A 14,557-nucleotide genomic window follows, 5' to 3' on the forward strand; every position below is an offset into this window, starting at 1 on the left:
AAGGCACGATGTTCAAAGGATAGTATTCTTGTTGATGGGTTGAAGGTTTGTCCCTTCTAAATACCCAAAAGAAGCAAATTTTAATCAATATAATAAAATATTTCTTCAAATATATCACAATATCGAATTAAAACCCAAATTCCATTTTGTCCTTGATCACCATTTATATAAAGGCGCTTTTATTACAAAAACTAGTTGTATTGGCCTAAATATATTAGATAAGATTTTACTTGCTTTGAGTAGGAATAATTGATCCAAGTATACAGTACCTTCGTTTGCTGACTGTATACTGTACGGCTTTATACCTACTAACATGAGTGTATACATCATTTAAACTGGATTTGAGAACGCGTTCATTATTAGACGCATGTTGAATTGGATAACGTATAGATTACGATTTACCATGGGCTTCTATTTTGGTATTCGTTATTTAATTTGAATAAACGGAATGTCCTAGAATATAGAGGTGAGGCAAATTGGATATATTCCGTCAATAATGGAGTATAATAAATGACTTTGGTTTGCGGCAAAACCCTAGCTATGCTAATAACTTTCCTAATATTTTACACTGATAGATGACATGGCGATGGACACTTTTGAGCACTTGTTGAATTGTTTTTATTAATATTTTTATACATACTATGTTGCAAGTTTACACTTAAAATTGTATTTGATAGACGTGGATTGATCAGGTTAATTTTAACTGAACAACAAGTTCGCATACTTTTAATCCTTGACCATTTCAAAATGGCGCGTTTTCTTTTGATAGAACGCGCCGCAATTAGTCCGATGTTACTTTTCATACAGTGGTTTTGTATATACAGCCACTAAAAGATGGCGTGTGTGCAACACGCCGACTTGGGAGATGGAGCACTCTCCGTTGAATATCTAGTCTCTTCAAAATAGGTAAGTTATTCTATAGTTTATGCTTTACCTTAACTGAACTTCTAATATTAGAAATACGGATATTACCATATTTGTTTAGTTGCGAGCACAGAGATGTGCCATATTTGTGGGTTGACCTTTAATGGGTACTTTGCTTGAATATTGTGCGTCCCTACGGGATTTGTGGGCATGCTGTCGACTATTGGGACTTTTAACTATGAATATACCAGGCTTTACACCTTGGAGCCGCTGACTATACTCTTACGTGAGCGGATAAGTTTTGCAGTTGCATGATTGACTTTTGCAATATACAATGTATGCATATTGGGGTCCCGATGGGAAGCGAAAGAATAATCTCGCTCTTTGGGACTCTATTTTGCTAAATATTGATCATTCAAAATTGTTGATTTAAACTGTATAATTTAAAATAAGTATTTATATATGCTAATAGACCGTCTAGAACGTTTGGGTCATTAAAACGCAAGTTTTTGTCATAAAAGTGCCTTTATATGAATTGTGGTCAAGGACAAAATGGAATTTTCGTATTAGATATTGCGATATATTTTAAGAAATGTTTTATTATATTGATTAAAATTTGCTTCATTTGGGTATTTAGATGGGACAAACCTTCAACCCATCAACAAGAATACTATCCTTTGAACATCCAGTGCCTTTGCTTTAGTACTTGCTAATCTATTCTTGAGTCCTTTATTTAATTCCATAGTGGTGATTTTAGGTAGATGCTCTCAAATTATTGGTGATAATTGAATATTGTATATATCTATACTTAATTGCAGGGCATTAATTTGCTTTGAAATTTTTGTAGCGCTTTGGATACAAATATCATAATTTCAATCTTTTTGGAAATAAGTGATCGTGGTGAGTCAATAGAGTGCGACGCAGATTTAATACGTCTTTGCACAGATTGATTAGTGCTCTAATACACTATCTGGTTCCCCTTCTCACTTCACACATTTTTTTTGAATAGTTGTGCACTTTGGTTGTGCCTTTTGGTTTCTTCTTTTATAATTTAATTTGCTTATTTGTAATTAAACTGATTTTACTACTGTATTTCACTTTGAGGTGGTCCTTCTTTCTTTCTTAAAGGTCACTATCTTGGGTGATTAGTGTATATTTTGCTTTGTTGAAGCATAATGAGGCCTTTGTATTTGTTCATTATAGCCCTGAGGAGGTCTTGGGTGAATGCCCATATAAGACGAAACACGTGTTTGCTTCGGTGGCTATCTGTTGTTAAGAAAAAGATTATGAGAACTGAAGTACTCATCTGAAGAGATCTGGCATAATAAATCAAGAAGAAAATTTTAGAAGACCACTGTGTGGATTTATTGTTGGCATTAAAACATGAGCATTGCTCTGGACATTGATTTTGTTTTGTACGCAATAAAGGAATAGTTATGGTTGCTGTAAGCTGACTGCATACCCTAGATCACCACAGCATCATAATGATTTGCCAAAATTAATATTAAAACATATATATAATACTGTCCATCAGGGCAGTCTAATACCTCAAATGTTGTACTCCTAAGAGCCCTCTTTAGTGTCCTCTTTTGGACCTCCAAAGCAAAATTAGAAACACATTAGCTGGGGAGCATGGGGGAGAACTGTCATCCTGTTGCTCACATTGTTCCAGTCCTTGAATGTATTTAGGGGGAGGGGTTACGAAGTAAATTGCATGCCTAAGCTTTGTTGTTGAGTTATGTTTGAGAATGATTCTGCAAGCAAAATACTGGGATTCTGACTATGCAACTCTATGCTTGTCAATCTTGAATTCGGCAGTACACTTAAGGCATACATATGCTAATTTCAAACCTAGTGAAACTAATCTCACAGTTTCAATTGATCTTCAAAAAAGTAAATTTTATTGCTTATTTCTAGTAAAGCGAGATATCCAGGACAGTGATGAAGAAGCGGTGCGTGTCAAAGAGCAGAGCATACTGGAGCTTGGGGGACTCTTGGCCAAAACTGGGCAGGCTGCAGGTAACAAGACCCATTTTGTCGCAAATGTGCAAAACCATGTGTGCCTGGTCAGAACAGTGATGAGAAAATCTGCATGTTTAAAGGTGTAAAGATAAATCCATGTCTGCACTTTATGTAGACGTGTGAGATTGAGTTATGGCTCTGTTTGGCCTTTGGTGCAAACGTGGATTGTTACATATATAGGTTATCTTTACAGGGGTGAGAAACCAAATTTAGGTTTTTGTCTTCTAAATGTACATTGCAGAATGTTATTTCTTTCTTTCCTGAACAATGTAAATGGAACTCTAAATAATGACCTCTGTGGTCTTTATTTTGCAATTTTGGTTGTCTTTTGCAAGTGGCTAGTAACACTGACAATATAATGGTCTTCAGTCCTCTTGTTGTAGCACAAGTGCAATTGTTTCTGCTTCAGACGAATAGAAAGAACACTGGACATTCTTCAGTGGGGGCAAAACAAACACTATATATTTTGAGAAAGTATAAGAAAGTGAAAAAATGTTGGAGTCTATAGCTACTGAGCAACACCCAAAAATTTGGATTCACGCTGAGACGGAAAATATTTGTACACAACCCATAGTCTGCCTCGTAGCCAGCAGCAGAAGGGTATGCTTTTCTCAATCCTCAGTACAAGAATGACTAGAAATTAATCTAGCATAAATTCATGCGTTCTTCGTGGGATAATAAACTTGTATTCAGCAGTGCCTCTCCCTAATTAATGAGACCAGCCTGGTCCGTTCTCTTTTACAAGTTACTGTATGGTATACAGCTAAAGCAAGAAAATGTTTCCTACTGCTTCATGGTCTAAATACTGACACGTTTGCAGCTCAAAGAATAAAAACCTTCTTTGATCAATTTTTCTATATCCGGTTACTGCCATTTTTAAGAGAGACCATGGAAAGAGCCATTACTTTAAAAAGTAGAGGCAGTTTTGCCATGTGCCACATAATCCCTTATACTATATAGTTTTGCCATGCAGTGCTAAACTCGATTATTTTGGCAAAAGTCCGGACATGCAGCACTGCTCCGTAGCAAAACGGTAACGGCTGCTGCTTTATCCTGTATTCCTGTCTTTGACGCCATCCTTGCACTATTGCGCGCTTTGCACCCCTGATAAACGTCTTGGTTTTAACATTTTTAAAATATTGCATTTACATTGTGTGATTTTAATGAATACAAGTTTTTAGCCTACCTTCTGCTGCCAATACTTTTAGATAGACATCACCCCTGAACCCGGTCCGTCACTGCGTGTGCCTATTGTACGGAGGGCCGCATAGGGGTTGCACAACTTCCGGTCTCGGACGGAAGCTCAGGTGCGCGTTCTAGTGTTTCTCCCACAATTTGCTTGCTTTAGCGGGGCGAGGTCGCGGACGCGCGCAGCGGCGCGCCAAAGGCAAGCCCGTCTGTGCCTGGCAGCGGCCAGCAGCCCAAAACCCTGTCTGTTTAGTTTTAGGATATACTAAGACACGTCCTTTCTTTGTCCCAAAGTATCCTTGGACAACCCTGTCGTGTGATCAGATGACAATGGGGCTTATTCAATATTCGAGTGCCCAACTCAAAGACCTAAATGTCTTCTCCGCGAATAGCACCTGCACTTATGAAAAGGACTTGCTCCCATGCCCTGAAATTAGGCGTCTATCCAGTTTAACCAATGCAGCCTTACTCGCCAGTCCCAGGCCGTTTAGGAAACGTGAAGCCCCCCTCCCCTCATTGAAAGCAATCTATTTTAACGCCCGTTCTGTCTCCAAACATTCTTTATAGATATGGGATTTACTGGATCAAACTGACCCAGAAATATGTTTTATCACAGAAACTTGGCTTCAGGAACATGCCGGTCCTGATCTGCATGTAGCCCTTCCTCCTGATTATAAAACTATTCGTATTGATAGGAAAGAGAAAAGGGGGGTGGTCTTTTAATTGCTTATAAATGCACTTTAACAATCAGCGCTTTGGAAAATGTATCATGCAGTCGGATGGAAACTTGCATTTTTAAAATTATTGGTCTTTTAAGTGGGTCTTGGAGAGGAGCCCTGGTCTACCGTCCCCCTGGCATAAAAGGCGACTTTTCGGATCAACTAGTTGAATCCATTGCTCCACATGTTATAGCCTCCGACAACTTCCTTCTCCTTGGCGATTTCAATCACCATGCGGAATTGCTCCACAACCAGGACACAGACAAATTACTCTCAAATATGAATTCTCTTGGTCTGGTTCAAATGGTGGCTGGGTCTACCCATTACGCAGGCCATACGTTTGATCTTCTTTTTTCTAATGCACTGGAACTGGTCATTGAAACCCCGGAGCCTTTGTTATGGATTGACCATTTCCTGTTGAAATTCACTATCCCTACTACCCTTAGAAAGAAATTACACTCTGACAGCAACCAAGTATCTTGTAGGCCTTGGCGTAAATTAACGTCGCCACTATTCAAAGATAAGTTCTGTCCTTATCCCTTAAACACCGAGGCGAGTGTTAATGACGATGCTGCGCAATTAAATAACGCAATACTAATTACACTGGATCTAATTGCCCAGACACAGATCATTAGGTCCAAGAATCGAACCGCCTCCTGGTTCACGGATCATTTAAAAACCTCCCAAAAATTGTCGCATTGCAGAAAAACTGTGGTGGAAAACAAAACGCTCAGCAGATCGTGAAAGCTATATAAAAAAAACTACACCATGGTTACATGCGAGAAATTGAACTAGCCAAAAAAACTCACCTGGTAAGTCGGATAACTAAGGCAGAAAATTCCTCAAATGAACTATACCTCGTCTTTAAAGAATTCACTACTGCTGCTAATGAACATACTGTTTCCGTCTCTCAAAATTGGACAGATTCCTTATCAGATTTTTTCGAGAAAAAAATTATGAATATTCACAACTTTCCCCACCACCCCTGACCATGGGTACATTGAGCCACTGTGTCCTTCACTCGACCCGTGTGATCTCTTGACCGACTTTACGGAGTGTGACCTTAAGTCTGTCACCATGGCCATGACTAAAATAAAATCTGTCTCCCCCGCTGATCCTTTCCCTTCTAAATTCTTTCCAATTATGGCACCTACAGTCCTACCAGGGCTGGTCAGTCTATTTAATAAATCCTTGGCTGAATCCGAGTTTCCTTTATGTTGGAAGACTGCCAGAATCAGACCAATTTTGAAGAAGCCTTCGGCAGATCCAGAGATACTTGTGAATTACCGCCAATCTCTCTATTACCCTATTTCGGGAAAATATTGGAGTCCTTGGTAAATAAACAGTTGGTGTGCCACCTTGAAAGCCACGGACTTTTGGATCCCTCGCAATCTGGCTTCAGAGCAGCACACAGCACTGAGACTGCTCTGGTAGAGGTCACCGACAACATTAGACTAGCTCTGGACAAACATCAGTCAGCGATCCTCGTTCTGCTCGACCTGTCGGCTGCCTTCGACACCATCTCCCATCGTATTCTTGAGTGACGTCTCTGGGAGGTTTGTGTCAGGGGGGCAGGCCTTGAAATGGTTCATCAGCTACTTGAAGGATCGCAAAACCATTGTCCAGATGGGTAATACCACCTCTAGTGAACGATCAATAACGATGGGCGTGCCCCAGGGCTCTATTTTGAGCCCTACCCTTTTTAATATTTACATGCCCCCCCTAGCTGCTGTGATCAGAACTCATGGCTTCGACGTCTTGTCCTATGCGGACGATACACAGATTCTGGTCACATTGGGCCCTGACCCTAACGATACTAAGAAGCGTTTTAAAGACTGTTTGATCCATGTGGACAAATGGAAGACATCGAACCATCTTCAGTTAAATGGGACCAAGTCTGAGATCATGCTTTTTGGTAAAGCAACCAACCACTGGACGCAGGATTGGTGGCCATCCAGGCTTGGGCCATGTCCCCCTCACAAGAACTTAGTCCGAAACCTAGGATTCCAAATGGACAACTGTCTGTCCATGAAGGGGCATGTGAATCATATTATTGGTACCTGCTTCGGTGTTATGCGGAGCCTCCGCAGAGTCTTCAAATGGCTCCCCCTCGAGGCCCGCAGACCCCTAATACAAGGTCTAATAATTAACAGAATGGACTATGGCAATGCTCTTCTGTTATCAATTAATTCTGATCCCCTAGACAGACTCCAGGTTCTTCAGAACACTGCTGCGAGGCTGGTCCTCGACCGCCCTTATAGATCGCCGTCGGCACCTTGCCTGAAAACCCTCTACTGGCTTCCAGTGAGAAAACGTACCCTTTAAGACCTTATGTCTAACACACAAACATATGTATGAAAAAGGTCCTAAATATTGGGTGCAAAAATTACGATGGTACCAGCCGTCCAGGGCACTGCGTTCTAGTGACACTGCTCTGCTCACCCCCCTCAAAATTCACACTGCTAGACCGGGTGGGCACGCTTTCTCATTCCTGGCTCCAGCTTCTTGGAACAAAATGCCATTCGAAATTCGCAGCATGTCAGACCACAACTGTTTCCGTAAGAGACTGAAGACCTGGCTGTTTGGAAAATAGCCGCTGGCCCAGTCTTCTTACCTGCTCTCAGCAGCCTGCAAGCGCCGTGAGACTCGCAAGAGTGATATGTCCGCGATACAAATACCCCTGACTTGACTTGACATGCTCCATCATGCCCTACAACATTTTCTAACAGGGGGAGCAGCAAGGTGGAGACAGTCGGACACATTGTATTGTAATTGCATTTGTATAGCGCTTCCTACCCCTGACTAGGCATCGAAGCGCTTTTCGGCATGACACATAGCATAATATTGGCTATTCCAACACCTAAATAGATATTTTCAGCAGCAGTGGAAGGACACTGAAGGACTCTTAATGCATTTACCTCACTGCTATAAAGATACATTGTAAATGAAGGTATATTGTTGGTGAATATCTGCCTTCAAAGCTTTCTCATTAAAGGTCTCCAGGCTTCTGACCACTGGTTTAGCATTTTGCATGTTCTTGTCATGGCACTTTTTTTGGAATTCACCTAGATGTCAAAAGCTGAGTCATTAACATGCACTTTGATTCAAACACTTGTTTTGGTAAGTGTAAAGACAATTGATTGGACATAATTTGCAAGCATTGGCAAAAACAGAAGATCTGACTTATAAATTACAAGTCAGATCTACTGGCTTTGCCAATGCTTGCAAAGAGCCATCCTTTTTTTTTTTTTTTCTTTTTTTTTAGTAGTAGTTTGTAACAAGCATTTACAATGTAATGGTCTCGGCATTGTTAAAGTTAGAGCTATTGGCATTGCTCATAACCCCCACCACAAATCTTCAACACAACACTTAACCAGCACTCTTAACCCCCTTTATTCTCCCGATGTAGGCAGCAGTAGAACGAAAGCACCAGCTGGCAGAGTTATATATTTATATGGCGCGAACTCGCCCGGAAGTTGTTGGAGCGCTTTACATAACCCCGTATTTACATTACACGTTCAGGCACGGGGAGATTTGGAGCGCCCCGCACGAGTGCCAGCTACGTTACACATTCAAGCACGGGGAAGGATGTGGACGCGACCCCGAGGGACGAACTCTGGCTTCCGGCACAAAAGTCGGCAGTGTAGCCGACGGACAAAGTAATGATATAGCGTGAACTCGACCGGAAGGTGTTGGAGCGCGCCACATAGCACCGTTTTTTCATTACACATCTCGGCACGGGGAGATTAGTAGCGCCTTACATGAGCGCCGGTTACGTCACCCATTCAGGCACTGGGAAGGATGTGGACGCGACCCCGAGGGACGAACTCTGGATTCCAGCACACGGCGAGGCAGAAAACAGGCACACAGGCAGCATCTGAATACAGAGAGGCTTACTCCCAGAAGAAAACAAGCACACCGCTGCCTTTCTCCGAGGTGAAAGCAGAAATGCCTTGGAGAAAGGCAGCGGCGTTTTCGTATTCGGGGGCGTGTTTTTCTCGAACACGCCCAGAGAAAAATCGACAACACGCCCCCGAATCCGAAAAGGACGGGGCTTGTTTTGCGAGACAAACCTCTTCTCCAATGGCTGCCCAGCATTTAAGAGGCCAGCCAATGGAGAAGGAGAGAAGAGGGGCGGGTTCAAGCCCCTCTTCTCCAAGTCATTAAATCTCGTGAGCGAGACTGCGCAAGCGCAGCCTTCGCTAGCCGAGACCTAAAAAGAACAGCTCCTTCTTGTAATCCGTGGACAGTGTGAGATAGAGGGTAGAAGTAGGGTGTAATATTTCCAGGCTAAGCTCTGAAGAGAGCCCCTCCTAGTGCTTTTTCCATTGATTTTATATTTATAAGTGCTTGGATGCACCTACACATCCATCTGCCCATACACTCGCATATCGTCCTTGCAGGCACACATCGTTCATGCTCTGTCTCATTCTTACACCCCTACAACTAGTCAGCCATCCTTTTGCTCATTCTTTCATTCACCCACTTGCCCATCCACACTAACACTCCAATTAATCAGTGATGAATAATTTTCCAGACTCTTTTCCTTTGCAGCTAGTTTGTTTGTCGAGAGCAAGTGCTTCTGGTAACGTGACTACTATAAGCAGCGTGAGTGCACGGTCATCATTTAGAGTTTTACTTTCCAACCATAAAGACTTCTTGACTGATGCTGTTATCCGTGCTGCAGCGAGAAAGCCACTTCAGCAGGGAACATATGCAAATGGCAAGCTTGACTTGAGCATCTTTTTTACTGCACTGTGTGTGATGCTGAAAGTTCTGTACTTTTGCACTTGATAAACTAACATAGCAAAGCTTCAAACCCACCTACTGCTGGCATCACCCAGTGAGATGGAGTAGCGCCAGCTTTGTTTCATGCAACAAACTTCAATAATAGAGAACAAAGCTTCTTAACCTGTGGTCTGGGGTTCCACAAATCCTACACTGGGTCCGCAACTCCTTGAAAAATTAGATAACTGATTAATGAAATGTATATAAAGAAGCGAAATGTCCAGTTGAAAATTTTAAAACATTCTGTGAATGTTTAGGAATTTGAAATTGAAAGCTAAACATTCCTGGTATATTTAGGCTTTATTCTCGAAATGAAAACAGTTGCACACTGGTTACGGAACTATTAATTAAAAGCTGCAGAATGTTAATTTTAAAGTGCACAATCTTAATTTTTAAAGTGCACAATCTTTAGCCAGAAAATCAATTCACTTTTAAACTTACCCCTTCATACAGTTGAAGTTGAGGGTTAACTCAAATTTGTAATGGTAGGCGGTTTCAAATGCTTTTAGTGACTAGGTAGAGGACATACATTACTGTGGTAAGCATGGCGATAGCTGCGTGACTGGACACGATCCAGTATCTTCTGTTTTCGATAGGCTTGACTCCAATGGTGTAGAAAACCCTTATTCCAAAAGTGAAATTGATAATCCTCAGACTATAGCATAGAAAATGAGTGGCCCCAATTGAATTTAGTAACGCTCCAATCTTGTTAATGTTAATGTTATATGAAATTTGTTAAGCGCTCGTACGCCCGGAGGCTTCATGGCGCTGTAGGAAGGAACAGGCGAAGCCATCGGTTGGTGAGGAAAAAAACAGCTAGTGATGCGCCTGGGAGAAGAGCCAGGTCTTCAGAGAATGTCTGAAGCTGAGGATGTTGTCACTAAGTTTAAGTTTAAGATGAAGAGGAAGAGAGTTCCAGAAGGCGGCTGCAAGATGGTCAAAGCAGCTGCCTCCGAGACGCTTCTTCTTATACGAGGGAATAGTCAGAAGGGCTTTATGAGCAGACCGGAGGTTACGGGAGGGGCTGTATTTTTTAAATAGGTCTCTGATAAAAATAGGGCCAATGTCATGTAGAGACTTGAAGAGAATACACCCAGCTTTGAAGGTCACGCGTTGCTCAACCGGGAGCCAATGCAGCTGTTTCAAGCCAGATCTGACTGATTGCCTTCTAGGGATGTTCAAGAGAAGTCTGGCTGCCTGGTTTTGAACCAGCTGGAGGCGTTTTAGCTCTCCAGTATGGAGCCCGAGGTAAAGACTGTTGGAAAAGTCCAGTCTGGACAAAACATGGGAGATGACGATCTGAGTGAGGGCAGCTTGGGAGAAGAAGCGGGCGATTTTTTTTATTTTCTTCAGCTGAAAGAAACTAGAGGAAACAACAGCTCCGACCTGTTTTTTCAGGGAGAGATCCTCACTAATGAAAATACCAAGGCTCTTAACCGAGGATGATTTGGATGGGGGGGCACCCATACAGGAGGGCCAGAAACTGGGGTTCCAGCTGAGGGTGCTCTGTCCAGGCAAGACCAATTCGGTCTTGCCTGGGTTAAGTTTCAAGTGATTGCAGCTCATCCAACTCAAAATGTGGGACATGGTGTTTTGAAATTCTACCACAGAGTCCTTGGTGTTCAGAGAAAAGATGAGCTGCAAATCATCGGCGTAGTTAAAAATGGTGACCTTAGCGTGCCTGAGGGAGTACAAAAGAGGGCGTAGATACAAATTAAAAAGCAAAGGAGACAGCGAGGAGCCCTGGGGTACTCCACAGATGGTAGGTATGGTGGGAGCTGTGAAGGAGCCCAATCTGACCGATTGAGTGCGGTCAGTGATAAATGAACGGATCCAGCTCAGCGCAGGGCCCCTAAGGCCTGCCTGTTCGACACGGTCGACCAGGATGGTATAGTCGACCGTGTCGAAGGCGGCAGAAAGATCTAAAAGTACCAGAGCTTGATGGATCCCTTCATCCGCATTCCGCCTAAGGGTATTCTGCACCGAGAGGATGACCGCCTCAGTAGAATGGCAAGGGCGGAAACCGGCCTGATTAGGTGCTAGATATTCCGAATTTTCAAGGAATGTGGAAATGCTGTCACATACATGAGATTCCAAAAGTTTAGCACAGTATGGCAGCAAAGATATAGGCCTGTAGTTGAGTGGGTCTAATGGGTTGGCTCCTGCCTTTTTTATGAGGGGAATAAGGAGGGCTTTCTTAAAGTTGTTGGGAACTTTACCCTGAGCAAGTGAGCCATTCAGCATGGGAAGTAAGCCCCCAGGGATGATGGTGCCCACTTCTTTCAGGATGTAAGGGGGACAGATGTCATCAGGGGAGCCGGATTTAATTTTAGAAAAAAGTAAAGATAGATTAACGTTATCAATGGGGGGGTAGGAGTGCAAAGTAGCAGGGTTGTAAAAAGTGTCTGCAAATAAAAGGGGAGACTGAGTGGTAGGAATGTTTTGTTTAATGGTGCAGATTTTGTCAAAGAAAAAGGAGTTTAATGAATTACAAAGTTCCTGAGTGGGAACTGTCGGAAGGGAGGTTCTATCACTAGTGCTAAGATCTTCCACAATGTTAAACAGTTCCTTGGATTGATTGTGAGCCTTGAGAATTTTTTCCGAAAAATAGTCGGTTTTGTGTTTTAGGATAAGCTTTTGGTAGTTTTTGCGAGCCTTGCAATAGTTAGCCTTATCTTGTTCTGAATAGGCTGTACGCCACTTGCGCTCCAATTGACGGACCTCAAGTTTGAGGGTTTTCAGAAAAGGTGTAAACCACCTGTGGGCGTCATTGGGGCGAGAGCGTGAAGAGTAGGTACATGGAGCGTGAGCGTCCGCTGCCTGAAGTAACCACCCTGAGAAAGCTTCTTCCATCTTTTCGGTGTCCCGGTCAAACGAGGGAAGGGAAGAAGTTAATGAACGAATAAAAGCGGGGACATCAACATTCTTCCACCTTCTAGTTTTTCCTCCTAGATTGGGCAGGGGGTTCCTACTTCTCCCGGTGGTCGTAGTAAAATTGATCAGATAATGATCCGACCAAACACAGGGCGTGATAGACTGAATAGCCAAGGAAATGTTTTGGGACCAGATTTGATCTAGGCTGTGCCCTTTGACATGAGTAGGAAGGTGAATATGTTGAGAGAGGTTCATGTCGAGAAGGGTTTCTTTCAGCGTGGCTGCCTGAGAGTCAGACTCGGCGGAGTCCAGCCAAAGGTTGAAATCTCCTAGCAGCAAAATTTTCTTATGGGAGATTATCAGAGGAGCAAGTTGTTCAGCTAGGGAGGCCGAAAAAGAGGGCGTATTTTGGGGGGGGGCGGTATATAAGGATGAAAAGTAATGATCCAGTATTAGTATCCATTTTAAAAATCAAGTTGTCTGTTCCTGATATGTCAAAAGATGGTAGAGAGGAGACTTTATGGGTGCTGCGAATAATTGCAGCAACTCCCCCGCCTCTTTTACCGGCTGGTCTGTCGACGTGTAAAATGTAGTAGTTTGAGGGAACTGCCGCTAAGATATCGGGTAGGGAGCCCTCAGTAAGCCATGTTTCAGACAGAAACAAGAAATCAGGTTGTTCCTCCTGAAGCAGGAGAAAGATATCCAGATGATGTTTAACCATGGATCTAGTGTTTAGGTAAAGGCATTTGAGAATGGCCTCAGATTCATTGGAAGTAGGATGAAGTGCATAGGACCTGGGCTTAGGGGCCTTACCGAGAGAGAATTCGGGCTTCAGAATGCCGTAAGTGGCAGCACGCTTTAGAACAAAAGCGGGTGGTGCGGGTCCAGCGCGGTCAGTAGGCCTAAGTGACAGCAATGAGAGGGTGGAGTAAGTGTAAAAGTGACCAGGGGTTATGGCCCCGGTCTGCCGCGGACGGGCGCAGACGGGCTTGTCTTAGGCGCGTCTTCGGCGCGCAAACGGCGCTCCCGCTGCGCTCGTCCGCTGCGCTGGGGGGGTCGGCACATCTTCCTGGTAAAATTTAGATTTTTTTTATAATGCTTATTTCTGTCTTTTTTTGTATTTTGCCATTCAAATTATTGAAAATGCTTGGGCCGGGATGCCCAACTTTCAATAACTCAGTGGGCATCCCTGGTTTTAAATAATCATTCAGCGGGGGTCCCCAGGTTACAGTAATGATTAAGTAGGGGTCCACAGAAGTCAAAAGGCTAAGAACCTCTGATCTAGAATGTACATACAGTACCACCAACCTGCCGTACCTCCTGACCATACTATCTAAAACCGACAACTCAGACCATGCCGTTTTATAATCGCAATGATGGCCACCCCACATTAGTTCACCCTTTGGTCTGGGATAAGCAAGGTATAACTAATTGCGGAATTTCATCTGCAGCGAATGCCTGCCTCCACTCTTCCTCAAACGGCACCCCTGCATGATTCCTCCACAGGGAACACTAACATGTGTTGGAAGGATGATGAATGGGTAAAGCGCTGCACACCCCACCAACATGCTCATACCCCTTTTCTATTGTAGAATGTTCCTTTAGCTTTCTTGATGCGAATGCAACTACTCTTGTTTATTGCCCTTCCTTTGCATTAACACAGCCCTAAGACCATAAGCACTAGCATCCATAACTACTATGATCTTTTCTTGAGGCACACAGCCTTGACAATGGCTTGCTTAACAATTTCAAACACCAGTGGACACTCTAGCACCCCCTTTTCATCAATAGACGTAACGGACACTTTGTCCGAGAAGTGTTCCATAAACTTTGAATAGTATTCAGCCAGACCCAGGAAAGAGCAAAGTTGCGCTGGTCAAGGTCCATTCTCAATGGCTACTACTAATTTGATTTTAGGTTTGATCCCATCCCAAGATAATGTGTGTCCCCAGTAATCCACTTAACATACTCCAAACTTGCACTTCTCACTGCTGTCGGACCTGCACGTTCTAACCTTTTATAGTACTCCATTTAAGACACATGTTCTATTTTGGAATTCCACACCAGAATGTCGACCTGGAAAAACACTTTAGTTAGACATT

General features: G+C 43.1%; 1 protein-coding gene across 1 annotated transcript in view; it reads left to right on the top strand.

Annotated features, from left to right (window-relative positions):
• Window positions 1–14,557, top strand: part of LOC146870958 (26S proteasome non-ATPase regulatory subunit 11-like) — a 342,192-nt gene that overhangs the window by 83,742 nt on the left and 243,893 nt on the right. The window contains exon 2 of the mRNA XM_085648093.1: window positions 2,782–2,883. Within this exon, the coding sequence (XP_085504219.1) occupies window positions 2,782–2,883 (102 nt within the window). The remainder of the gene's footprint in view (window positions 1–2,781; window positions 2,884–14,557) is intronic.

The sequence above is a fragment of the Triturus cristatus genome, chromosome 1_1 (genome assembly GCF_964204655.1).
Source record: "Triturus cristatus chromosome 1_1, aTriCri1.1, whole genome shotgun sequence".
Classification (NCBI taxonomy): Eukaryota; Metazoa; Chordata; class Amphibia; order Caudata; family Salamandridae; genus Triturus; species Triturus cristatus.